General features: G+C 56.1%; 1 protein-coding gene across 1 annotated transcript; it reads left to right on the top strand.

The window, feature by feature from the left end:
- TNNI1 (troponin I1, slow skeletal type) lies at window positions 1-24,915 on the top strand. Its single transcript, XM_058669009.1, has 7 exons — window positions 1-6; window positions 21,291-21,331; window positions 21,450-21,581; window positions 22,155-22,244; window positions 23,086-23,262; window positions 23,398-23,507; window positions 24,597-24,915. The coding sequence occupies exons 3-6, from the start codon at window positions 21,456-21,458 to the stop codon at window positions 23,503-23,505; spliced, it is 501 nt and encodes a 166-aa protein (XP_058524992.1). The 5' UTR covers window positions 1-6; window positions 21,291-21,331; window positions 21,450-21,455; the 3' UTR covers window positions 23,506-23,507; window positions 24,597-24,915.
- Window positions 24,916-26,888: the final 1,973 nt, after the last annotated feature.

The following is a 26,888-nucleotide window of genomic DNA, read 5'->3' as shown; positions in this document are numbered from 1 at the left end:
TTGAGATCCTGAGGGGGTGGGAGAGGGAGGCTGGGGTCACCTGAAGGTCTCCAGGGAACCAGGAAGGCCTTGGTGGCCTGAGTTTCTCGATGGGCAGTGGGTCGATGGATGGCTCAGGGTGGCTCCCTGGGCAGCTTGAGGAATGCCATCCTTGGAGCAGAGAGGAAGGGAGGTGCTGAGGCTTTCAGACCTTTCTTATTTGATCTTTGCCACACTCCCATGGGTTATAAACACGAGAGCCAATGACCGCCCATTTTCTAGATGAGAAAACAGTGGTTCAAAGAGATGAAGGCTTCACCCGAGGCCACCCAGAGAGCCAGAGGAAGCTCCCGGGTTTGCACCTGCCCCAGGGTGAGGTGGGAGGTGGGAGGGGAGCAGCAAGCAGGCTGCAGAACTTCCCACAATGTTCTGGGTGGGGAAGGTCATCAGGAGGGTGGTCATCCCGCTTTGCCTTCCCCACCTGTTGCATCCACTTCCCGGCCAGGGTAGCTCCTCTGGGGGCACACCAGCCCAGCCTGCAGCATTCCAGGGAAGGGAGTTGCGGCCCAGGAGGGAAGCTGGGTCAAGAAGGCATAGGGGACCCGCCGCCCGCCCAAATCTACTCAGCCTTTCCTTGAAATTCCACCCGGCCTGGGCGTTGGGCGGGAGCCCGGAATGCGCTGCGTCTGAACAATTTGTCTTTCATGGCGCATGTGCATCAATCACCCCATTGTTCCTCCGCCTTTTCCTGGACCACTTAGGGGCTGGCAGAGGCGCTGGCTGGTGCGGGGGTGTGGGGAGCCCAAGGGAGGGACGCCCTCTGGTGGCTCAGCGGCAAGGCCCACCCAGCTGTTCCGCGGAGCTCCTGTCAGGGTGAGCCCTGTTCCCTGTTCCCATCCAGGGCTCCTAGGTGGGAGAAGAAGGAAGAAGCCTGGGAGCTGAGACAGCGCACACGCGCAGATCAGGCATGACATGGAAGCAAGGGTGTGACCGTGAAAAAAGCCACGGTCCACACGGAGTTGGGGTTCGGGTTCATGCCCCCAACACCTGTCTGGCCTTAGGGGATTCAGCAAGCCCTCTGTGCCCCAGGGCTTGAGCCATAAACTAGATCAGGGCTCAGAGACCAGGCTCTGGGCTCTGGTACCTGCTGGCGGGGTGTGGGGTGTTTGCCAAGACAGACTTCACTCTCTCACTCTGTAAAATGGATACACTGATACAGCTTTGAGGGTCCCGCAATGGCTAACGAGCACCCCCGCCCCCGCACTGCAAGGCTGAAGCCTAATCTGATGAAGACAATGTTACAAGCTTGTGGGAGCCTTCCTGTTCCTGAGTCTTGGGTCAGTATTTGTTAACTTGGTGGTCACTGCAGCTTTGTGGGTGCCCTGAGGACAGGAAACTACACCTGTGCTATCGCTTCTCACAGCGGGCACCACCTGACACTCTCCTGATGCTCAGAGCCTGGTGTGTGTGTGGGGTGCGGCCTGAAGGAGCCACCCTCGCCCTCCAATGTGCTTGCGCCTGGGGCTCACAGCCGAGTGGACAAGCCAGGCTCTGATGACTCAGGCCAGCCAGCTCTGGGCCGACAGGATCCCATTTGATCCTTGCTGCAGCTACATGGTGGTGCGTCACGGTTGCCATTTACAGGGGAGCTAGGTCTGTGGGAACTCGGTCATGACCCAGGTCAGCCGTGTGGGCAGCACCCGGCTCTCCCTGCTGTGGTCTCCCAGGTTGTTGACAGAGCGGTGGGTGACTGGGAATCACTGCCCAGCACCAGGACCCCAGCTGCTCACCACAGTCCTCCTGCCTCCCTGACCACCTATAGTCCCTACAGGGTCTGCCCCACTGTCACCGGTAACTTTTCTCTTTCTTTTTATTTAAGATTTATTTCTTTTCACTAGAAAGGCAAAGCCACAGAGAGGAGAAACAGAGAAAAAGATCGTCAATCCTCTGATGCACCCTGAAAACATCCACAGCAGCCAGAACTAAGCCAATCCGAAGCCAGGAGCCAGGAGCTTCTTCCAGATCTCCCATGCAGGCACAGGGTCCCAAGGCTTTGGGCAATCCTCCATTGCTTTCCCAGGCTACAAGCAGTGAGCTGAGTGGGAAGTGGGGCAGCCAGGACCTGAACCGACACTCATATGATATTCTGGCACTTGGAGGTGGAGGATTAGACAGTTGAGCTCTTATGCCAACCCTGACCAGTGGCCTTTCTAAGAATTAGGCCTTCAGGACCAGCGCAGTAGCCTAGCAGCTAAAGTCCTCGCATGCACCGGGATTGATATGGGCGCCGGTTCTAATCCCGGTGGCTCTACTTCCCATCCAGCTTCCTGCTAGTGGCCTGGGAAAGCAGTGGAGGCTGTCTCAAAGCCTTGGGACCCTGCACGCACGTGGGAGATCCCAAAGAAGCTCCTGGCTCCTGGCTTCGGATTGGCTGAGCTCCAGGTGTTGCGACCACTTGGGGAGTGAATCATCGGACGGAAGATCTTCCTCTCTGTTTCTCCTTTTGTCTATGTATCTGACCTTTCAATAACAAATAAATAAACCCTTTTAAAACAAAATTAGGCCTCAACACCTCCATTCCCAAAAACAATCAATCAGAGGACAGCCATGCCTGCTGCATGCGCTCACAGGCCTGACCTGCACTCAGGGCCTCCGGGGTGGTTCACTTCTTCTCTCCCACCTCCCTTCCCTGCAGCTTGTGAAGCCCTGGCTGTGTGCGGGTGCGCCAGGATCATTGCCAGCAGGCCTTTTTCTCGCCTGCAGACTCAGTTGGCTGCTTGATTCTCTGCAGGCTACCAAGTCCCAGGTCAAGGTACTAGATTCACTGTCGAGAGCCTGTCAGGATTTAGCCATGGGGGCTGGACCCTCAGGACTCCATCTACCCCCACTCACTCCCCAAAGCACACCCCTACCACACACACACTAGATGCCACAGCTGGAGTAAACTTCATCTTCATAACAGGTGGAACTTCAACACAAGGAGCCCTGGGGGATGGGCCTGGGAGCCACACTCAAGCTATTGCAGGTGCTAAGCCCAGCCCTGAGGTCCCACTCTAACCACCCCCACCCCTGCCAAGAGTGCACCTCTGAATTTCATTCCACTGGGAGTCAGGATTTCAAAGGATGCATCAGGAAGGGGTCACAAGCCTTTGGTCCCAAACACTTTCTTTTTTTTTTTTCTTTAGATTTATTTATTTATTTTTTATTGCAAAGTCATATATATATATATATATATATATATATATATATAGAGAGAGAGAGAGAGAGAGAGAGAGAGAGAGAGAGAGAGAGAGAGAGAGAGAGGAGAGACAGAGAGGAAAATCTTCCATCCAATGATTCACTCCCCAAGTGACCACAATGGCTGGAGCCAAGCCAATCCCAAGCCAGAAGCTTCTTTCCAGGTTTCCCATGTAGGTGCAGAGTCCCAAGGCTTTTGGCCATCCTCGACTGCTTTCCCGGGCCACAAACAGGGAGCTGGATGGGAAGCAGGGCTGTAGGGATTAGTACTGGTACCCATACGGGATCCCGGCGGGTGCAAGGCGAGGACTTTAGCCGCGAGGTTACCACACCGGGGCCCTCAACACTTTGCTTTGCTCACATGGTCCTCGTGTCTGCCTATTCCTTTCCCTAACCCTCAGTGAAGCCACTTGTGACTCTCTTCTCTGCCCCAACCTCCTGCCTGAGCTCACTGGGGTCACTCCTGTGGAACCCCTAGCCTCTGAGTGCTCCAGCTTTGGGGGTCTCTGGTAAATCAGGCCCTGCCCACAGCGGTCAGTTTTGTGTGAGCTGTAGCACAGGACAGGAAGCAGAAGCAATCCTGGGACAAAGGTGTATGCATGTGTGCACACGTGTGTGTGTGTTCATGTGTGTGAGGTGAGAAGCAAAGGTTGAGCCTCATGAATCTAACACTCCCCTCATTTTAGTTATTTTTAGTAAATTTATTTTTGATGATATTTACGTAGTTGAGAAGGATGTATGCTTCTCTGGATCACTGGTTAGATTCCCCTCACTTAAAACTTATTTACACACAAAGGGAAGGAGGGGGAGAGAAAGAGAGAGGGAGAGGGAGAGAGAGAGATCTTTCATCTTCTGGCTCACTCCCAAAATGTCTGCAACAGCCAGTGCTGGACCACCATGAAGCCAGGAAGCAGGAACTCTGTCCTGGTTCTCCCAGGTAGGTTCTCAAGTTACAAAATTTGCTCTCTCCCAGGTGCATTTTCAGGAAGCTGATCTGAAAGCAGAGGTAGGACTGACTCCCATGCAGTGATACAGGATGTGGCTATATCTTCTATCTGGTGTTCACGCCTCAAATGGCCAGGATCCAGGATCTGGGTCTCCCACTTGGGTACGTTGGTCCTTACCCATGTTTGAATCCAGCTTAACAAACTGCAGGGTCCCAAGGCTTTGGACCATTCCCTACTGCCTTCCCAGGCCACAAGCAGGGAGCTGGATGGGAAGTAGGGCCACCAGGATTAGAAGCAGTGCCCTTATGGGATCCCAGCATGTACAAGGCGAGGACTTTAGTTGCTAGACTACTGTGCCAGGCCCGCCTGTTACTTTTTATAAAAGATTTTTAGGGCCTGCACAGTAGCCAAGTGACTAAAATCTTTGCCTTGTACATGCTGGGATCCCATACGGACACTAGTTCGTTTCTCGGCAGCCCTGCTTCCCATCCAGCTTCCTGCCTGTGGCCTGGGAAAGCAGTAGAGGATGGTCCAAAGCCTTGGGACCCTGCACCCACATGGGAGACCCAGAAGAATCTTCTGGCTCCTGGCTTCAGATCAGCTCAGCCCTGGCTGTTGTGGTCCCTTGGGGAGTGAACCAGCGTATGGAAGATATTTTTCTCTGTATCTTCTCTCTGTATATCTGCTTAATAAAAATTAATGAATCTCAAAGAAAAAGATTTTAAGTTTCAGTTTTTACACTGAGGTCTTTGATCCAGGTGGAGTTATTTATTTTATTCATTTTTTTTGCATATTTCACCAGCAAGCTTGCAAGCAAGTCCATCCTCATTCCTTTCTTTTCCTTTCTGTTCTCTTTCATTCTTCACTTCATTAGCTCCCTTCCCTCCCCGCCAGCCTCCGGCTCCAGTCCTGGGCCTCGTGTGCACCTGTTGCTGCTTGGGGAACCTACGGAATCCCAGGTCCCCGGGCCCCCTGCCTTCATCTTTCCGGGCTTGCTTCTTCCTTTTGAGGAAATACATTCTCTGGCCACTTCCTGAGAAAAGAGGGAGGAGTATTTGCAAACTCGACATTTGCCAGTGTTATGAATGGGTAGTTGGACTGGATGCACTTCGCCTGCTGGCGGGAATTCTTCTCACACAGAATTTGAGTTCCTCTTACATTCCACGGAGAAGCCTAAAGCTATCCGAGGTTTCTGCCTTTTGTGTGTGATCCACTTTTCCTCTTTGGAAGCCTTAAATGTGTTCTCTTTGCCTCCTGGGCCTTTGGTCTTTGCTGTTACAGAGCTGAGCTCTGTGGTCATGCTCACAGCCCCGGTGCAGGGTGCTGTGGCTGCCCTGGTCCCTGGCTTCAGGTTAGGCATCGACGCCAGCACATGTTGTCAGTGCATGTTTGTCACCCGTCTGAAAGGGGCTTCCACACTCACGTGGACAAAAGGCAGCTGAGGCAGCAAAAGCCAGCTCCCCTCCTGCCGGCTTTTAGCCTGCACCACCAGGAATCCATAGGCACCTAGGCCTTAGGTGAGAGGCGGAGTATGGAAGGTCTTTGCTGAAAATGAACATGACTTTGCCACAGACTACAAAATCCCTGGCTCCCTGGGCTCCACAAGTCATCCCTGGGGACCTCAGTGGTGGCACTGTGGTCAGACTTTGGCCTCCCAAGGGTGGGTCAGACCCTGTCCCTAAACTCCAGTCCTCTAGCACGTTCTTTTTCCAGGACGGAGCCCAGCTGTGAGCAAAGTTCTACCACCCTGTGGAGACCCAGCGGGTGGGCGCACACACCTGCCCGCTTTGGCGCAGAGCGGGCTCAGAGGACAGTGGGAAGCGGGCAGCACCGCGTCCCTTGACCGGGTCAGGTGGCCAACTCGGAGGCGGCAGGCACAGCGCTCCCCCTGGTGGAAAAGGTGGAAGCGCACAGTTTCCACAGTTGGGTTGTGACCTGGCAAAGCTGTTCAGCCTAACGCAGTGTGCAGTCAGGGAGACAAGTCTTGAATTGTGAATGTCTTTCTTGGGAGACACACAAAAACTCAAAAAAACAGGAATTTTATTTAAGATTTATTTTATTTATTTGAAAGGGATGGAGAGAAATTGAGAGAGGAGAGACAGCTCTTCTATATACTGGTTTAGTCCTCCAAACAGTTATAATGGTCAGGGCTGGGCCAGGCCAAAGCCAGGAGCCTGGAGTGTCTTCCAGGTCTACCATGTGGGTGCAGGGACCCCAAGGACTTGAACCATCCTCTGCTGCTTTCCCAGGCCACAGCAGGGGGCTGGATCAGAAGTGGAGCAACTGGGACTTGAACCAGGGCCCCTGGGGGATGCTGGCATTGTAGGCTTCGGCTTTACTTACTACACCACAGCGACTGGCCCTTGAACTTCATGACTGGTAGCGAATCCTCCTTGAAGGGTCAGGGCCTGCTTTCTCTGTGTTGAGGACACATCTACTCACCTGTTAGTCTGAGCAGCAGCAATGCTCCAGTTGGTCGTCTTTTCAAACTTCCAGCTTGGGACAGAAATAGCTGGTAGTGCTGCAGAGTCCCTTGGGCTGGGTGTGCCGCAGGTGTGTCTGGGTACAGGAGCCAGGTTTCAGCAGGGACACTCAGATGTGTGTGGTGGGGGGAGGGCTCAGGGACCCCAAGTGCAGGTTGCTGTTCCTGTAGCCAGGATTTGTGTCCAGGCTCTGACAGGTGCAGAGGCCATCATGGTAGAGGCAGTCATTAGGGAGGCCTCAGCAGTGGTCGCAGAGTAAGCAGGGAGAGGCTCCAAGGGGCAGGAGATCTTGACGCACTCTTGGTCTCATGCCTCCACCGACAGAGCTAACTTGGCTCCCTGCCTCTGAGTCTGTCAGTCTGTTGTCCCATCCCAAGACTGGGGACAGCTCAAAGTTGTCAGCTTTCCTGCAGCCGAGTCACCCTTGGGGAGAGAGAGAGACCATGGAGGCAGTTGGGGGGCTGGGGAGAGCTATACTGGGAAGGACACATAGGAGGGTCCCTCCTTCCATGGCCTGGGGAGGAGTGTGATGGCTTCCTCTCCCTCGCCCCTGGGCTGGGGGGGGTGTAGCATGGGACCCCTGTGGAGGAAGGGCAGCTCAGAGATGTGGGCTCAGAGCAGCTGGCTCCTCCTAAGAGGTCCTGAAGGAGCCTCAGGACCAGCACTGAGGGGGACCCTCCCTTGGCACTTCCTCCTGGGGTGTGGTGGGAGTGGGTGGAGAGAGGCTGGGTGTGCACAGGGTGGGAGGGAAAGCAGGCAGGGCGGCAGCGACCTTGGTTAGTGCACGGCAGGAGGGGGTGGTCACTGGCCAGGGTGACCTCCTGGGGGCTAAGTTTAACAGCAACAAAGGCCCAGCTGTTGTTTCTTTATCTGCCCGAGCACATTGTTGGAGGGTAGGGTGGGTCACCACCTGTGTCAAGGTCAGTGTGTGGCTCTGCCCCAGCCCTGCTCCCTGGGGGAGGGGCAGCTGGCACCCAGGACTGCACACAGTGGGGAGTTCCCAGCCACCCATTCTCATCTAATCCTCCGCCGTAGGCTCCCTGACCTTATTTTGGGGCCCCAAGAAGCATGAGAGGTTCCCTCCTGAGCCACAAGAAGCCAAACCCTGTGCTGTCTGTGTTGTCCCACTCGTCTGATCTGCTCAGTAAGCACTTATTGAGTACCTGCTGCTTGCCAGGCCTTGTGTAGGATATAGAAGTGAAATTAGACATGTGGGCTAACTGTTGGGAAAGAGGGACACATAGGGGACTGGGGGGCTTAGAGGAGGAGTTCCTAGCCTAGTCAGGGTAGTTAGGGAGGGCTTCCTGGAGGAGTCCCCGCTCCACTGGGGCTTGCAGGAGGTAGGGGAGTGGATCAGGCAGCTGTGGACCCATGAGGGATGCTGGGCTGGTCCAGGCAGTGGCCAGGAAGGGCAGTGGGCTGGGCTGGGGGCCTACATGGTTCTCCGGGCCTGGCATGGGGTAGGGTGGGCAGTGGCAGGAGAGGTATCAGGGCCAGGGATGGGGCAAGCCCAGGTCAAAGGAGTCAAGTGTGCCCAGAGGGGTGCCATTGGTTACATTTAGAGTTCTTTATTTCCTTGAAAGAGAGAGGGAGAGAGACAGGAAGGGGGAGAGGCAGACAGGGAATTTCCCATCTGTGTGGGCCAGGCTGGACCAGCAGCCCAGAGTCTCCCACACTGGGAGTAGGGGTTCAAGATCCACTGCTTTCCCGGGTGCATCAGCAGGAAGCTGGATCAAAAGTGGAGGGGCTGAACTCCAGAGACTGCTCCCTTCACGGTGAGTACACCGGAGGGGGAAGTTTGGAGGACTGGGCTGGCCCAGGCCCCACCCGCCGCCATCATGGCGTGGTAGATGGGATTGGGGAAGGGGCAAACTTGGGACTTGGGGATTTAAATTTCCAGCAGCCTGTTGGCTGCTGGTGGGTGCCAGGTCAGAATCGTCTCCATGCTTGGAGCCACAATTCCAGCCACTGTGTCCACGCGGTGACCTGTCCTTGGGCGACCAGTCCACCATTCGGCACCAGGCGGCCAGCTCTGGGATTTTGGGCTTTGAATTGCTGCTTAGGTATCTCCATGTCAAGCCCACTGTACTTCTGGGATGTCAATCAATCCTAAAGACTCCCAAGGACAGAATAACTTTTCCTTTGAAAGTAAGGGAAGGTAATGAAACCTAGTAGGTTGGAGGAGAGGGACCAGATGGTCTTTATGGATAAGACTGATATACCAAACTCCTTTAAATCCTGTGTAGTACTTGTAATCACTGAACAATGATCAGCACCAAACACCAGTCCATGCAAAAGCTAAGGCTTGGCGCTTGTCTAGCAGAATCATATCCTATTACCTGACATGATGATGGATCAGGAAACGGGTCATATTAGGCAGGGCCATGACATTAAGTAGCACATGAAAGAACCATATCCGGGGTAGATTCTGTGGGGAATGTGTGTGCCAAACCCTGTGGAAATACTAGCCTCACTGGTTAGCTCAAGAGTTGGGGTGGTGATGAACTAAGCTAGGTGTGACCAAGGAGCCTGACATCACTCACAGGTGAAGGAAACGACAACAGTCTGGACTGGTCAAGGCAGCAGTACCTGAATGTGCATCCTGAATAGGGTGTGGGGTGGACCGGGCTGCAATGTTCACCAGTTTATACAAGGCCAATTGGAAGGCCAGACTATGCCAGACCCTGGCCTAAAACCCAGTGGCATGTATGAGAACTGGGTCTGGGAGTGGGTCAAGTGGAGGAACTTGGGAAACTCCCTGGTGGGTCATAGCTCCCGCTGGTGAACACATGGTCTAGACCTGGGGTCAGAAGATGGGCAAAGTAGCTCCAATGGCTGGCTAATGTGTGTGTGGGTAACGGAATGGGGTGTACTGAGCAGGGCTGAGCAAACCTTATCCCACAAGCAAAATTAGAAATCAGGGTGGAACACAGGTCATGCCAAGCTAGGCTCTTGCACCTACTGGTCTGCAGGAGCCAGGGACGCTAAGCCACAGTGTGTAAGGCAAGGGCCGGGGGCAGGTGAGGGACTGTACCAAGCTGAGTCAGAGCAACCACTGGCATGCACGCAATCTATGGCTGGGAACAGGCCCGGTTGGGGAGCTAAGGGGACATCCTAGCTGGGTTGAGGTCCCCACCAAGAAGCACGGGGCTGGGATGGGGGCTGTATTCTGATCGGGATACCATTGTAGTCTCACCTAGCACAAGTGTGGACTGGGACTGGATGCACCAAGCCGGGCTAGACTCCAACACCATCTGGTGTTCTGGAAGACCAGGGTAGATGTGGAATGGACTAGGCTAGGTCTCAGCCCCTACTGAGCCATGTGTGAGCTGTATGTGGGTATGGACGAGCTGTGGCTGGGCTGAAACATCCAACAGTAAGAACCAGATTGGGTTGAAGGCCAGTCAGGAAAAGCCACTCAGATGAACTGAGTAGGGCTGGCTCATGGACCCACTGGTATGCGCAAAATCTGGCATTGGGAGAGGTTCTGATGGAGGAGCCTGGGCAACTCCTCTGGCAGGACACAGACCCGGCAGGTAAGCACAAGAAACATGATAGGAAACAGCCCAGAACAGGCCATGGACAGTTTCCCACTGGCATACATTTGGCATGGGTTGGAGGCAGACCAGGCTGAATCAGTTCTCGTCATCCACTGGCAAATCCAAGCACCAGAACAGTGTGGGTCAAGCTGGGTTCGGCCGTAACAAAAACTAGTGCACAATACAGAATGCCAAGGTGAGGCTGCCTGTACTGGATGTGACCGCAGCGCCCAACCAGCACGTGTGAGAACCAGGAAGGGAGGGGCGGAGCCGGCAGGGGAATAAGGGGTGGTTCCCTTGCTGGAGAGCTACTCCCTCTGGAGAGCGTGAGCTGGGATGGGGGCAGACCAGACTGGGCAGGGCTACAACATCTGTGCGCCTCATGTGGACCAGATCAAGGAAAAGTAAGGTTGGGATGATTATTTCTATTGGTGCAAACTACAATTAGAGTGAGTGAGGGTTGTTTGGGCTTAGCAACACATCAGCTGGCAGAAGTTGGCACTGGGGTCTAATTCTGTCAAGTCAAACCACAGAACTACCTGGAGAGTGCATAATCCGGGAGTGGGAGAGGTCTGGGAGGGAAATAGTGGGCTCCTCCCTCTTGGGTTACCACTTCCACGGGACGGCACGAAAACTAGGACAGGGGCTGGGGTGGCTAGACAGAAAGGCACCCAACAGCATCTGTGTGGGCTGCATAGTGAAGCTGGTTAGAAGGAAAAAAGCTTTAACACCCATTGACATGTACAAGAGCCGAATGGGTTATGGGACAGACTGGACTACTGCTACACATACTGGCAAACCAGGGTAGGGGCAGGCCTGGTGGGGGTTATTGTGGGTCGCTCCAACTAGGCTGCAGCTCCCACTGGTTTATGCGAGGGCCGAGTATGTGCTGGGCAGAACCAGGCTGGACTGCAACACCCATTGGTTCCAGTGGAAGTTGGGGCTGAAAACAGAACCAACCCAGCGATTGCAACCACCAGCTGATCAGGGCGATGGACTGTGCCGGACCCTGTACTTGCTAGTACATACAAGAATCTGGTCTGAGAACACCCCAGACAAAGTTTCTTTGGAGATCTCCCCAATCAAAATGCTGGACTCAGAACCCTAACCAAGAAAAGACAGAAGACAGAACAGGTCAATCAACCATCTCAGCTATATGTTGGCAGCGAAATACGGGACAAATGGAGACTCTATGATTGACTATGTCAATCAGTGGATTCTTCAAAGACCTCACCGTGTTTGGAGTGGCAAGATTGGCAGCGATTCATAACTGGTGAACTATCAAAACCACTTGATCAAGACCCTAGGAGCATGCCCTACATCCGGGACCTGGGGAGGGTAGGAAATTGGGTGGGCCTTCTCCCTTAATACCCCCCTTTAAACAGGAAGGAAACAATATGGGAATAATAGTCTTACCCACTTTCCTATAGCCCTTGAACCTTTTACCCTAATTAACTAAGTAAAGATTGTCAAAAAATAATTTAAAAAATAAATAAATTTAAAAAAAAAAGATCTCCCCAATCGGACTGCTGGACTCAGAACCCTGACCATGAAAAGACAGAGGATATAACAAGTCAATCAACCACCTCAGCTACATGCTGGCAGTGAAAAACTGGGCAAGAAGAGACTCTAAGATTGACTGTGTTAATCAGTAGATTCTTCAACGCCCTCATTGTGCTTGGAGTGGCGAGATTGGCAGCAATTCATAACTGTTGAATATCAAAACCATTTGAGCAAGACCCTCGGAGCATGTCCCATATCAGGGACCTGGGGTGGGTGGGAGACTGGGTGGGGTTTCTCCCTTAAAATCTCCCTTTACCTCAGATACAAGAAGGAAACAATGTGGAAATAATAGTCTTGCCCACTTTCCTGTAGCCCTTGAACCTTTTTACCCTAATTGACTATGTAAAGATTTTCAAAAATATAATTTAAAAAATGGAAAAAGTTAAAACAAAGAAAACCAAACAAACAAAAAAAAAGTGGAGGGGCCAAGGCTCCAACTGGCACTCATACAACTGTACACTGGCAAAGCTTAGTGACAGAACACCTAGGGCTAGTGGGTGACAGCCACAAGCCCTGCTGAGGGTGCTGGGCACAGCCTGTGAGGTCGGGGAGACTTCTGGAAGCAGGTCTCGAAGGGATCCTGGCAGTGGAGACAGGAGGAGCCAGGACCACTGCGTCTGGGTTGGGATGGGCGTTGGGGCAGGAGGTAGTGATCCTGGGGGTGCCTGGGGCAGGGTAGTGAGTGGGGTTGAGCAGACTGGGATGTGGCATGGTCACCTGGTGGCCCAGTCTCTGGGCTCGCCTATAGCTGGGAATTTGCCACCTTCCAGGTGGTGTCCACACTTGATTTGCCAGCTCAGCCTCTGTCCCACTGCAGCTGGGCTCCATGGGGGTCAGCCCTAGGCTCCACTCAGGCTTGAGGTAAGAGGGCTGAGTAGGGGTAGGGTGGCTCCTGGCTGGTGGGAAGAGCTAACCAGGTGGGTCCAGAGAGAGGGGTGTGGCCATGAGCAGCTCAAGGGAGAAGGGAAGCCCTAGGTTTGGGCAGAGGGTGTTGGCTTGGAGCTGAGTGGGAAACGAAAGGTGGGTGCTACAGACCCTGCCCTTCGCTTTGCAGCTTTTCCCCTTCCTTGTACCCAGCGGTGGGCTCCATGTAGGCATCTGCCACCTGAGGTCTCAGCCCTGCACACAGCGGCCAGTGGCTAACAGTGGCGAAGCCTCTCACGCTCAGCTACACTAAGAGCCCACAGTCCCAAGCCTCACTTCCTGTTTGGGTGCTGGGTTGGATCACACAGAGCTTCGGGGTTCAAGACTGGTCCACCCCAAATTCCTCGTGGGACCACAGTGCTGGCTGGGAATGTCACCACCAACCATGGGCCCTGTTCACTGAACCCCTCCTATTACCTGCCACAGACACACATGGGGTACAGGTCCCAGCCGTGCCTCTTCCTGGCTTAGGCTCAGCTGCTCAAGCACGGGGAGTATCAGCTTGCACATCAGTGAAATGGGTTGATGAGAGCTTCTCCCACAGGGCTCCTGAGCGTCAGCAAGAATGTTCTAGGAACTGGTGTCCTATGGCACCTGCCTCATGCCAAGTGTTAGCAAAGCTTCTGTATGCCACAGTTCGTCTGTGCCCCATGGCTCCCTCAGCTGGAGGCATTGTTTCTAGCTCCCATTTCACAGATGAGCAAAGAGAAGCCGCCTGGGGGCGTGGGGGACTGGGGGCCTGGGGGCCTGGGGGCTGGAGTGGTTTGGGCTAAGTGAGTACACCAGGCTGTATAGTCTCTCGTGCCCTGGGTCCTAAGCAGAGGCAGACTTGTGGGAGGGACTGAGGCAGCCAATATCTGGCTTTCATGTGTGCTGGCCTCTTGGGCCCCCAGGCACACACTCTAGCCCCAGAAACATCTGAGCTGAGTGGTGGGGGGAAGAGGAGGCGAGGAGGGGCCTGAGGTTGCTGTCACCAAGGCCTTGTCCGCCACAGTGGAAGCAGGGCCTGCATCAGGAGGTGTGGCTGGCAGGGCAGCCAGGCTGGGCCTAGTCACTTGCTAATTTGGGTCTTGTGAGGTGCCAGCCCTGTCCCCAGCCTTACAAGGCTTAGCTCTTCCAACAAGACACTTCCTTCCCTTGCCCCAAGGCCTTCCAGACCCTAGGAGGGACAAGGGTGAGGGAGGAGCCAGTGGCACTGAGGGTCCGACCCCTTCCAGTCCTCCTCTCCCCTGGCACTCACCTGACTGGCATCCATGGCCTGGCAAAGCCCTGGATCTCCTTTGTTCCTTCTTGTCCTGGCTATTTTGTCCTCCGCTTTCCACTGGGTTTGGGGATCCCGGAGAGGTACAGGTGGTTCCCTAGACAAGGTGTTTTAACTCCTTGACTAAATGCTGACTCACACCTGCACTTTAAAAAGATAGCTAAGGGCATGCCATCAGCCTGCCCCAGGGGGCTCCAGGGAGGTGGGGCAGAGCCAGGAGAACTGGGCTCACCCTTATCCTCGTTTATAAGTAGGGAGGTTGAGGTTTGACAGGACCTGGGGAATGCGGCCATGGTCCCATGTTGTTAAAACCAATGTCAGGAGGGCTGCAGGAGTGTTGGGCTAATGCCTGGGGGCATGAAGGCCCACCCGTTCAGAATGGATGAGGACTTGGAGGAGAGTTGGATAAGGTCTTTGAGCGAGATTGGTGTGTTGGTGTGCTGTACGAGTGGTCCCTGCAACAGCATGGAGAGCGTGGTGATTGCTGCATACCAGAGAACCGTTACCTGTGTGGCTGCATCCACCTGGAGGGGGCGCTGTTCACTCATTCCCGCAATGGTTGTAGGCCCTGAAGGTTCATCTGCGATTAAAGGCAGACACAGGGTTAGGATTAAAACTATAGGGCATGTTTGGTATATGCTTGCAATGGGGGAATCTCAACTGAACTTGAACTGTGGTTATGCAACAAGGTGGAGGAATCCACCATGGTGGGAGGGTTTGGGGAGGGGTGGGGAGAATCCAAGTACCTATGAAACTGTGTCACATAATACAATGTAATTAATGAATTAAAAATAATAAATAAATAAATAAAAAGACCAAAAAAAATAAAGTCTACAATCTGAACAATCAAAAAAAAAAAAAAAACTATAGGGCAGGCAGTTCTGGGGTTGGGACTGGTACCAGCAGGGGCGGGCGGGGTGGGGGGCGGAACTGGGCTGACTGCTCACCCTCTCCTCTCGGGTTCCTCATCGGCACACTTCGCACCTGGTGGGTGTGCTGCTCTGACATCCCAAGAGCCTGGGACGGACGGTGGTGTGGGAGGTGGTCCCAGTTGGACTGGATTCTGCCCAGAAAGAGAGAGAAATCTGTCATCGCTGATGCACTCCCCAAATGGTTGCAACTGCCAGGGCTGGGCCAGGCCGAGCCAGGAGCTTCTTCTAGGTCTACCACGTGGGTGTAGGGCCCCAAGGACTTGGGCCAGGGAGCTAGATGAAAAGTGGATCAGCAGGGATTCAAATGGGCACCTATATGGGATGCCTGCGGTGCAGGTGGCAGCTTAGCCTGATACAGTCAAATAAGAACCTTGCGATGGCATTGAATCAGCCCGGGTGACCCAGGGTGCACTCACACCGCAAGCCCCTTACTCACACCTGAGGAGGGTCTCTGTCATGGAATATCTTGTACCCATGTTCGCGCGCATCTTTGGGGGCAGCTGTTAAGCTGACCAGAGTTCGGGGCAGTGGACCGTGTTACAGCTCCGTGTCTGGGGGTGTCTTCTCTAGCCAGGTGGTCTCATAGCTCAAGGACGGTGGTCTCTGCTTGGCCTGGCAGGATGCACTGAGAAGGGGGGCGGCTTTTTCTGTGCAGCCAGGAGGATGAGGAAGGGCCAGGGACAGTGAGGGGGTCACAGAGCTCCCATTTCTGATGGTGACTCCTTGGCTGGGTGCAGGCAGGCAGTCTCCAGCCAGCCACCCCGGAGTCCTCGGCCCTCCTACTTCACTGGGGCAGGGACAGGGGTAGGGGACAGCAGGCACGACGGGGCAGGCTTGTTTTGAAGGTACCTTTTGCATGGATGGCACAGAAAGGCATTGATGTGCCAAGGGCAAGGCTGTCCCTCTCCTCTGTTCCTGAGCTGGGGTTGCAGGTCGGGGGAAACAGGGGGATGCTGCATAGCCTGGGGTGTGACAGGATGGCAGGGATGGAGCTGGGACAGTGGTACCTGTACCCCACAGTGTCTGGGCATGTTTGAGCTGCCCCCAGGCCCCTTGAGTACATGTGGGCACACACTCTCTGAGGTACCTGGTCTGTGGAAACTATAGCCATACACCTGTAGGAGGCAGTAATTCAAGTTCTTGAGCCTGACCTGCTGCCTCCAGGGTGCACATTAGCAAGAAGCTGTATTGGATGCCCAGAAGCCACGACTTGACCCAGGCAGTTGCATATGGATTGGGGGCATCCACTTTATTTTCTGTTTGTGAGAAGGAGGCTGATTCCTACAGATAGCTCTGTCTCTTCATGTGGTGATGTCCTGTCAGAAAGTCATTGCATAAACTACAGGCATAATAAGCCAACACCAAAGTGTCTGGTGGACTTGACCCTGCACCGCTCCTCCGTCCTGCCCCATGGAGGGTGTTGCCCTTGCTTCCCATCCCAGCCCTCCATGCAGGCACCTCTGTCCCTAGCCCCATAGCATTCCAGCCCCCATCCTTTCTCCCTACAGGCCTCCAGTGTCCAGTGGAGTGGTTTCCTGGCAGCAGATTGCCTGTGTCCACCCAGGGCAGGCCTGTTACCCATGAGGACACTGGGGGCCATGTCTCCTGAGCTCCTGCTCCAAGCAAGAGGGGGAGCGTAGGGTGAGTGTTGTTGGAGCTTCCCTACCCACTCCTGTTTGTGAGGTCTCTCTCTGGCCTCTGAGAGAGGTCAGTGTCCTGCCTGCCCTGCCCTAACCTGGGATGCTGGCCCAGGAGCCGGCTGACTATAATAGCCACAGGATTAACATAGCAGGCATTGTCTTTCTCTGACTATAGGATGGGTATTATGTGTTCATCAACAGCCTAAAAATACCCACTGAACAGGTGCAGGTCCTACAGCTCCAGCCTCTTAGACAGAGTGGGCTTCTGGTTAGTGAGACAGACCAGGCAGGGGAGAGGTGGGTGAGTCCTGCTGAGTCCCAGGCCTGGGGCTGTTTGGGTCTTGGGAACCCAGGCAAATCAGCTAGAGTGTAGATAGAGCTCACACTTCCGTGAGCACAAAGGTGGGCCTGCTGTGACTCACTGCTCTGATGCCACTGACAGCCATGCAGCTCGGGCCCATGGACACTCCAGAGCCATGGAACATTCCTGAAGCTTCAGCCCTCTCCAGCTCTGGGCCTGGGCTTGGGAGTGGAGGGGAAGTCCTACATTTCTTTGTCATAGATGGAGGGACCTCCACCCTCTCCTTTCCTCCCTAGGTGGGGGTTAGCTTTGCTTGGCCTGGGTTTGTGTGCACCACCCCCACGTGTCCACAAGCTCGTGTAACTGCTGTGTGCATCTGGGACCGAGGGGTACAGGGAGGGTGGGGGAAGGGAAGTGGGAGGGGGCAGTGCATGCTTCTATTTTTATCAGCCAGTTGCTGTGGGCCACAGTTTTCATAGCCTCCCCTCACTCTGCCTTCCCCTTGTGCAGTCGCTGGGGAGACTCAGGCCAGCGGTACGGGACTGGACGAGGTGAGTGTCTGCAGTCCAGGGCTGGTGGGCAGAGCCAGCTGGGGGCGAGGGGGACCCAGCTAGGGGAGGGGGCTTCTGCTTGGGGAGAGGTTTTGTCTAGAGAAGAGGAGAAAAGGGTTAGTTGGAAAAACATCCTTAAAGTACCCCACAATCCCCAGCTTCTGTTCCATGCCTAAGGTCAGGGGTAGGGGTGAAAGCCTCGTGGGGCTCTCAGGGGCTGGGAATCTGGAGCAGAATTTTCCATCAGCTTGCTTGGACCCTAAGGCAGAGCATCATGGAAGAGGATTTCAAGGGGGAAGAGGCTGGCCTTGAGGAGCAGAAAGAAGGGACTCATGGGGCTGTGTTGGGAGTTTAGGGAAGAGCCTGTTGGGACTGTGGGTGCCCAGAGATGGAGCCAGAACCTTCTGCCAGATCAGGGAACCACCTTGCTCATTGGTCTTAGAGGAGCCTGCTCAGTGCCCTTGGCCCATACACCTGGGTAGCAGGGCACAAAGGGCACGGGAGCCAACACAGATGCGCCAGGCACGGCATCATCTAAAGTGAGCTCCACGGCCGAGGGTGGTGGGGCCTTTGTCTGCGTTGGGCAGCCCCTGCCCCAGGGATGGCAGTCACAATCCTGTCTTGGGACTGGGGTCCTGGTGTCCTGCCCAGGGCTTGAGACAGGCTGCAGTGTTGGTAGGGTGTCCCCAACCACAGGCTTGTGGCCAAGAAGGACAGGGATGCCCTTGAGCAGGAGCCCAAGGTTGGAGGATGGGGAGCAGGGGATGAATGGGGGCTACCTGGCTATTTGTGTCCCTGATTATCAGATGTGCAAGGAGAGCAACTCCTTCTTTCACACACATGTAATCAAATACACACACAACAGGCATACTCACAACCCCTGTCTGCCTTCCCAAACCCCATGGGCCTCAGGGAAGCGACAGCCCAGCCCTGGGCCCAGCTCTCAGCCCTGCTCCAGAGGCCCTGGGCCCCCTCCTTCTCCCTGTGGAGTTTCTGATTATCTCCTTGTCTGCTGCTTGTGGGGGATGGAATCCTGCCTCTCTCAGCCTGGCTTTGCTGCCCCCTTACCCCTCCTTCCCACTCCCGCCCCCCCCCCCCCGTTCTTATCATCTCTCTGCTTATCTTCCCCAGGACCTGTCAAGGGTCCCATGTGGTGGGTGTCAGAGCCCAGGCCAGAGGGGAGCCCTCTTGCCTGTCGTGGGACCCCTTGGCCTGGCATTTGTCAGTGGGGCGGGCTGGGGAAAGGATCTTGGTAGGAGGCCTGGTTTCGGCAGGTAGGGCTGCATGCTGGCCAGGTGCCCACGGGGGAGGAGCCACCTCCAGGGAGATAGACAGGGATCTGGTGAGTGGAGACCTGCTGTCCCCCAGGACTGGCAGGACAGAAGGGCAGAGGTGGGGGAGGGAGGGAGGGAGGAGCTCACGTCTGGGGAGGAGCCCTCCGGAGAAGCAGCTGCCTGTAAAAGCTAATTCCAGCCAAGCATGCCAGGAATCCATGGATTCTCTCTCCACACTTCTCCCTCTGTACCCCAGGGGGACAGCTGGGACTCCAGGGCCATATTCCCCCTCCCCTGCTGGCAGGGGCATAGGGAGGCCCATAGGGCTTTCCAATCAGGTGGTAGGTTCAGGACAGGTGACCAGAGCCCTGCTCCAAGGGAGCAAAGACAAAAGGGTAGGCAGGACAGTGCTGCTCCTGAGGGGAGTGTCAGTCCCTCCCTGCTCCAGTCCAAGTTCTTGAACCAAGTCCAGGTGCTTGACCCCTGAGCTCGTCCATACCTGCCCCTCTCCATACACACTAGCCTCTCCTATCCTTCACTCCATAACCCAGCTGCCTATCCCAGCTGTTCCCCATCCCAGCTGCCCCTCCCTCCCTCTCTCTCCTTGTCCAGGCACAGGCAAGAGGCAGTTGGGTCTGACTTTGGAACATCCTCCTCCACAGCCTCAAGGTGCCCCAGTGTTGGCCTGGGTCCCTGGGACTACCCGTTGAGGGGGGCTCCAGATTGTGTTCTGTGGCCTCCTGGGGATGAGGCTTGCAGGTTAGCTCCCTTCCTGCAGCCAGTACCTTCTGCCTCTGATGAATTCGCTTTGCTCCCCTTGAAGATATGGATGGAGCAGAGGGCCTAAGGGCTGCACACTAAGTGGGATGCCTGCCGGGGAGGTAGGGGTACACTAGAGCTCACCCTGCACCCCCAGCATCACCGCCAGCACTCAGAGCCCTCACTGCTTTGTCAGGGCTTCCAGGCACAAAGCCCTGGTGTGGAGTGGCACCCCCTGGAGTTGTGCAGGATGGTGGCTTCTTGGATGCCATTTCTATTCCTGTCCTTACCCCTTCTGGGGCTCTTCCACACCCCCCAACCCTGGCTGCACCCTCTGATGACCATGCCTTATCTGTGGGATGGAATATGGACTTAGTGTGTCACTTGAACTCCTCATGGGTGCTTCCACCCTCCTCAAGCACGTTTTCTGGGGGATTGGCAAACTATTTTTTTTTTTTTTTTCGGGAAGAGGCCGGGTAGAGGCCCATCTCAGGTTTTGCAGGCCACCAAAGTTTCTCATGTCCTTCTCTGCTGGTTTCACCACCCTCTAAGCAGGAACAAGCTGGGGCTGGGGTCGGCCTGGGACTCCTGTCACGCCCAGGTCTGCTGGGGTGCTTTGGGTGCATTCTTCTCTCCCTTCCTCTTGTCTGACTCACAAGCCCAGGGTGGTGGAGTGGGGGGTGGGCCAGGCACCTCGCCTTTCCCTCAAGCAAGACTCCTCTGCTCTGTGCAGGTGCTGCCCTGCTGCCACCATGCCGGAAGTGTAAGTAGCCCTGCCTGACCCAGGATTCCCCAAGACCCAGTCCCCTCACTGCCGACCTCAGGAGCTCAGATGCTGCATTAGCCGCTGGGTTCCTGCCCATTCTCCCGGCCTCCAAGCTGAGTGTGTTGCCTGGGCTCCACCTCTCAAGGCTGTCTGTCTTGTACCAGGTCTCTCCCACTAGGTCTCCCCGCCTCTCCAAACCAGCCCCGCCATCCTCCTTCCTCCCTCCAACCAGCCTCTCCCAAACAGAACATCCACTAAACCGAAAGGTCACTGGGTTTTTAATGTGTTCTGGGACTCATTGTCCCCTCCCCCTCACCCCGTGGCTCTCCTGGCTCTCCTGCTGTGTGATCGGCGTGGCTCTCCTGCTGTGTGATCATCGGGTGCACTCTTGGCTGTCTCCCACCTGCTTGTGATGGGCACCTGAAGTGAGGTGAGTGCTATTTGCAGTGTCAATGCCTCACGCGGGTGGAAGGTGGCCAGTGGGCCCCGAGGGGAGGGGCATGGCTGAGCAAACTCTCCAGAGGAGAGAGACCTCGAGTGGAGATTTGAGCTAGATGAGGGAGCTGCTGTCCCAGCATGCAGGAGCTTGGCAAGGTGGCCCCAGGGCTGGGACAGCAGCAGGGCTGGGTGGGATGGCTCGCTCAGAGCCTGCCTACTTCTGTTCTCCAGTAGATTGTCTGAGGGTGCTGGCCCCTGCTGGCACACAGAATACATTTGGTGCTTTTGGGGGGAGCAGGCCATGCTCTGATTTCCATAGGTGGTGCCGACAAGTTAAAAAACATTGATGTACACAGAGAGTTGCTAAGGAGGTTGGGGCGGAGGCAGGTGTTAGCACACGAGGATACATGAGAGGGTGGGGAGGCAGCCATGTGACCCAGCCAGGCTCTTGCCAGCACACACCTGCAGCAGAGCCAGAATGGGAGGTCGGCCCCCATGTCGAGGTAACCAACCACTGCGTTCTCTAAGCTGGGGAGGGTGAATCACCAAGCTGGGCTTTAGAGGGGCCTGATGCCAGCTGCGGATTCTGGGTAAAGATGGTGCCACCCATTGTCACTCACCCTGCACAGCCTGGAGTCTCATGTCTCCAGCCTCTGCTTCACCATGCATCTCTTCCCCCCAATTCTTGCCCTCAGAGAAAATCCAAGATCACCGCCTCACGCAAGCTCTTGCTGAAGGTAAGGCTGGGGGCTGACTTGGGGCTGGGGCGGGTGGAGTTGTAAGGAAGCAAATCAGAGCATGGGTGAGGAGGCGGCAGATGGAGCCCCAGCGGCTCAGCAGGTGTGTCCTATGCAGAGCCTGATGCTGGCCAAGGCCAAGGAATGCTGGGAGCAGGAACACGAGGCCCGTGAGGCTGAGAAGGCACGCTATCTGGCCGAACGCATCCCTACGCTGCAGACCCGTGGCTTGTCACTCAGTGCCCTGCAGGTGAGCAATGCCAGCCAGGGCTGGGGTGCCTGGGTTTGGAGGCCCTGGGGGACCAAGTGGTAGGGGCCTGAACCAATGTGGGCTCCATGTTCTGTAACTCACAGGCATTCTTTCCTCCCTTGTAACTGAGTCTCTATCACCACCTGTGAGGTGGTGATGTCAAACTCCATTTTACAGGTGCAGGAATTGAGGTGGGGCCGTGCCTATCAGCGGCTGGTGCCACAGCATGGAGTAGGGGCTGAGGGGGGAGGTGGGAGAATGGGGTTGGGGACAGGACTCAGAAGCCCGTATATTTGCTGTTTGTTTCAGCACTTGATTTTTCAGGATTCTGCTCAACACTTCCATTGTAGAAAAACAGTGGGGAACAGGGATTCTCTCTGAGCCCTCACTGCCCAGTGGGCCCCAGGGTGACTGAGGCTGGCGGCTCCTCTGTACAACTGTGTCTTGCAAGGGGGCTGGGGCAGGGGGTGGGCGACACGAGCATGGGGCATGGGAGTGGAGAAGGAGGTCTGGAGGCCCATGCTATCTTCGTCTCTTCTCTACTCCTGCCTGCTGGTCCCTCACCGACCCTAGGACCTGTGCCGGGAGCTGCACGCCAAGGTGGAGGTGGTGGATGAGGAGCGCTATGATATCGAGGCCAAATGCCTCCACAACACCAGGGAGGTGAGTTGGGCTGAGGGGAGGGCAGGAACACAGCAGCCCACCTTCTGCAAGACCTCTGAGTGACCCCTTAGCAGGAGCTTCAATTCCTGCCCAGGTTGGAAATGGGCCTGGAGGAAATCCAGTGGTCACAGGAGGAGCACAAACTCCCTCCTCTCCTGCTTTGTGGGTTGTGGGTCTCCTTGTCCACTCACACCAACACCGTATACCTGTCCATGACCTCTGACTTTGGCCACTTGCAGTCCACCTGCGCCTCTGAACCACCTGCTCACTCTGGGGCTGAAGGGCCTCAGGACTTGGTTCAGGTCACACAGTAGTCTTGGGCTGTGTGCCACCTTCTGGTTCCCATCCCTGGCTCAGTACCTCCTGAGTTTGACACCTGGGAGCACCAGGTCCACCAGAGGCCGCCTGCCTCTGGGCATCTTTTTCAGCAGAAAGGAGGGTGAGAAGGGGTGTTCGAGGCACCTCTCCCCTTCCCACTCCTGCATCCCAGGAGTGATGACCTGTAGGGCCACCAGGCTCCAAAGAATTTCCTCCACTTCCAGATAGTATGTCCTGGAACATCATTTGGGGTGGGAGGTCCAGGGTTTGGGTGTCTGTTCAGCCTGCTCTCTTGGGAGGAACAGTTTGAAGCAGTCCTGGGCCACAAAGGGCTCTGGACCGAGGTGGAGATGGGAATGGCAGGGCCCCTGCTTCAGGGCTCCAATCACTGCAGCCATTCCAAGTCATTCCTTGGCATCGGTGTAGGGTTTTTGCAAAGTGAGGGGCTGGTTGGGCTGGAGTGCCGGAAGCCCTGTGGCTGTCATTCTCCCTCCCCCGAGCTCTAGCCCCCTCTTGCCCACAGATTAAGGACCTGAAGCTCAAGGTGCTGGACCTCCGTGGAAAGTTCAAGCGCCCGCCGCTGCGTCGGGTCCGGGTCTCGGCCGATGCCATGCTGCGAGCCCTGCTGGGCTCCAAGCACAAGGTGTCCATGGATCTGCGGGCCAACTTAAAGTCCGTGAAGAAGGAGGACACAGAGAAGGTGAGGGCTCCTTTCCCAGGACCTCCGGCCCCTGGTTGGGGTGTCGTGATTCCCTCCTGGGTTCTGGGGGACAGGCGTATACAGGCTGCCTCCCTAACCCGGTGAGGGTCTGACATGCATGTGATCTGCCTGCAGGAGCGGCCCGTGGAGGTGGGCGACTGGAGGAAGAATGTGGAGGCCATGTCTGGGATGGAGGGCCGCAAGAAGATGTTCGATGCTGCCAAGTCCCCGACCTCACAGTAGAGGTGCCTGACACCCCCTCCCTGTTCCCTGGGTACCCACAGAGGCCCAGAACTGTGGGGACCACATGCCAGGACTTGGCAGGGGGTCCAGGGAGCAGAGTCTCCCAAGGCAAGTCAGCTCCTGGCAGGGCTCAGGCCTGGGCTCACATCACATCTGCTTTGGGGTCCTTTGTGTTCCCCTCATCTGCAAAACTGGGGGTCAGATCCATGGACCTCCAGGATTGGTGCTGACAGCAGTGGCATGACCTGGAGATAAACAGGTGTCCAACCCCAGCCAAGGCCAGGTGACTTGGAGACCTTGGTGGGGCCGGCCTCTAGGTGGCGTTGCTGCACACAGGGCTTTGAGAACCACCCAGAAATAGATCTTCCACTGGCTGATTCACTTCCCCAAATAACTGCCATGGCCAGGGCTGGGTCAGGCTGAAGCCAAGAACCAGGAACTTCATCTGGGTCTCTCACATAGGTTTAGGGGCCCAAATGCTTGGGCCATCCTCTGCTGCTTTCTCAGGCGCATTAGCAGGGAGCTGGTTAGAAAGTGGAGCAGCTGGGACATACATTTGTACCCATGGCAGATGCTAGCATCACAGATGACAACACCAGCCCTGAAACCTGAGCTCTTTTAAATACCATCTGACAGTGTCCTTTCTGTGTGTGCCCAAGAGGTGTCCAGACATCACAGTCCCTGTTCCCAGGGAGGTGCCATTCAGAGCCCAGCATGATCACCTTGGGACAGTTAGCTGGAGATATTGGCTGAGGCTGTGCAGTGGCCATGCCAAGTCTTCATGGAGGTGCTAAGCAGATGTGCAGTGGACGGGGCAGCAGGTGGCAGTGGACAGAGGTTCCTGGAGCAAGAGGGAGGTGAACATGCAGGTGGAGGGCAGGGGAAACAGGGATATAGAGGTTAGAATTAATCAGTCATGGGGGAGAATGGGAAGGCAGGGCCAGGGACTGACAGAGAAGCAGGGTGTGTGGTGGGGCAGCTCAGCAGGGAGGGAACCCGGGGAAGGAGGCCCAGGCTGTGGGCCACTCACGGTGCACCTGCAGCTCCCAGGTCCCTGGGCGCTGACTGCCTCTACTTCTCGGTCCCACCAGGCTACATGTGCTCTGGGTTCCTGCTTCATGTTCCTTCTTTCCCCCAAGCCTGCAATCCCCTCTCCAGCCCTTGCTCACAGCCTGCTGGCCCTCCTCTGCAGCTGGAACTAATCAGTCAACACAAGAAAGACAACACAGACAGCTGGAGCCAGCACCGCAGCCTCCCGGACGCCCCGTGGTGCAGCTGGGGTGGAGGCCCTTGGGGGCCCCCTTCCTGCCAGCCCTGAGATGCCCCCTTGTCCTGCTGCTGTGACAGCCAGAGGGTATCCAGGCATCGTAGCTCACACATTAAAAGTTGAGTATTTGGGTTGTTTCTCGACCTCTGATGGTGAATGGGAAGGCAGGCAGGGAGTCTGCGAAGGTGGGGTTGGGCTTCTGTCCCCAGTCAGGGGTTTGGGGCCATAGTAGACAGATAAGGAGCACTGTTGGCACCACCCAGCCCTTTCACCATCCAGGATGGCCCTGGCAGTACAGCCATAACTTCTGGGAACATGGCCAGCTGCCTTGGGCAGCCTCACCACTGGGTTCCTTGCCCTGTCTGCTCTCACACTCCTTGTCCTCTGCCACCTGATTCCAGACCTGGGGCTTGTGGCTTCCTGATGCCTAGCACTGGTCCCAGGAGAGCCTGAGCAGTACCCTTCACTCTCCCCTGCTGAGTCCTGTTCATCCCACCCCCACCTTGGTCCCCTGCATTATCTGTGTTAAAACCCAGAAGCCAGTGCAAAGTGCAGCACCAGCTCCACGCCCCGTATACCCCACTTCTCTCCCCCCTGTCATCCCTGGGGTGCCGATGTTGTAAACAGTATAACCCCACCGCACACAGTGTCCCTGTAGTGTGGACACACCCAGTCACCCACAGGAGCAGACGAACCTGACAGGCTTCGTGCCCAGGCAGCCTCCGCCGCCGCTCCCACCCTTCCCTGCCTTGCAAGGCTCCTCCCGGCTGGCCTGGCTCCAAAGCATGGCTCCCGGCTTTGCCTCTGCCCAGCCCTTTGATAGAGCCTGGCCCCAAGTTTCAGCAGTAAATTTCAGTTTTCCCAGCTGGGTCAGCCGTGAACTTGGGGCACCCACGCACTGGGGTCTCCACCCTGCCCTACAAGAGCTGGCTGCAGCCCCAGGCCTGACTCAAAACAAACACCTGGGTATGGCAGGCCCGTGGGAGGAAGGGGTGGGGCCCTTGGGTGAAGGAAGGGGGCTCCAGGAGGTCACCGGCCCTTTGCTTCCTGGCAGCCCCAGGCCAAAGTCACCCCTGAAGATCCAGGGATCGGGGAGGGGGCTGAAACCCGAAGGGTTTCCTGTCCTCACAGACTGGCTCAAGACCTGGACTGGTGGGCACCTCACTGAACATGTGCCACATGCCAGGCACCATTCTAAGTGCCTTACGCCTCCACAGCCTCCCTGGGAGAAGGGCATATTGCCACTCCCATCTTCCAGAGGGAGAGACTGAGTCCCAGAGAGGCCAAAGACTCCTATGGGCACATAGCAAGCAGAAGCCAGGCTTTAGCCCAGGAAGTCTTTTCAACTCTATCTGCTTACTCACTGTCTCAGCAGTAACAGTGCAATAGAATAGTCCTACGTCAAGTGCCCTATCAGAACCTTGTCATGCCATTGTCACCCCAAACCTGAGCCACAGACGCAGCCATCTCAGATACTGGCTGCCACGTGGAGGTGTGGAGTAGAAGCAGCTCTCTCTCCACTAGGGGGTTGGATGGCTGCACACAGGACACGGGGAAAGCAATCAAAGCAGACACAAATGGCATCACGATGGGCACAGCTGAGGGTCTCCTCCATCCGGGGGAGGGGCCCCAGCAGGGCTGGGGTGGGGGACTGTCTGCAGCATCCTCCTTCCACCCAGCTGCAGACAAGCCTGCTGAGCCTCTCTCCTTGACAGGAGGCTCTGAGCTGGAATGCCACCTGCTGCCACCCTACTTGTCCCACAGCCCTCGGGGAGCCCCCTGGCTTCTATGTGGCCAGGAGGCAGAGCCCAGCTGTGTGTCAGGAGCCTGCTAGGCAGCAGGGGCAGCCAGGGCCAGGCCCAGCACGCTCAGGGCTCCTGGGGCTAAAGGGCCCAGCTGAGGGAGGGGCCCAGTTAAACATTAGCCGCGATGGCCCCCCGCGAAGTGAGTCACACTCCCCACAGAGCCCTGGGCTGGGCAACCAGGGGGGGCAGTTTCGTTCCAGGTGGGTGGCCAACCTGTCACAGCCTGGGCTGGGCCACTAGGACCAGTGCAGATGGCAGCTTCCTCCCCTGATCTCTGCGCAAGTCTTGGTGGCCAGCCTGCAGGTCCGTCC

Source organism: Ochotona princeps, chromosome 10, assembly GCF_030435755.1.
Source record: "Ochotona princeps isolate mOchPri1 chromosome 10, mOchPri1.hap1, whole genome shotgun sequence".
Lineage (NCBI taxonomy): Eukaryota > Metazoa > Chordata > Mammalia > Lagomorpha > Ochotonidae > Ochotona > Ochotona princeps.
This window is presented reverse-complemented; position numbering and strand designations above follow the sequence as displayed.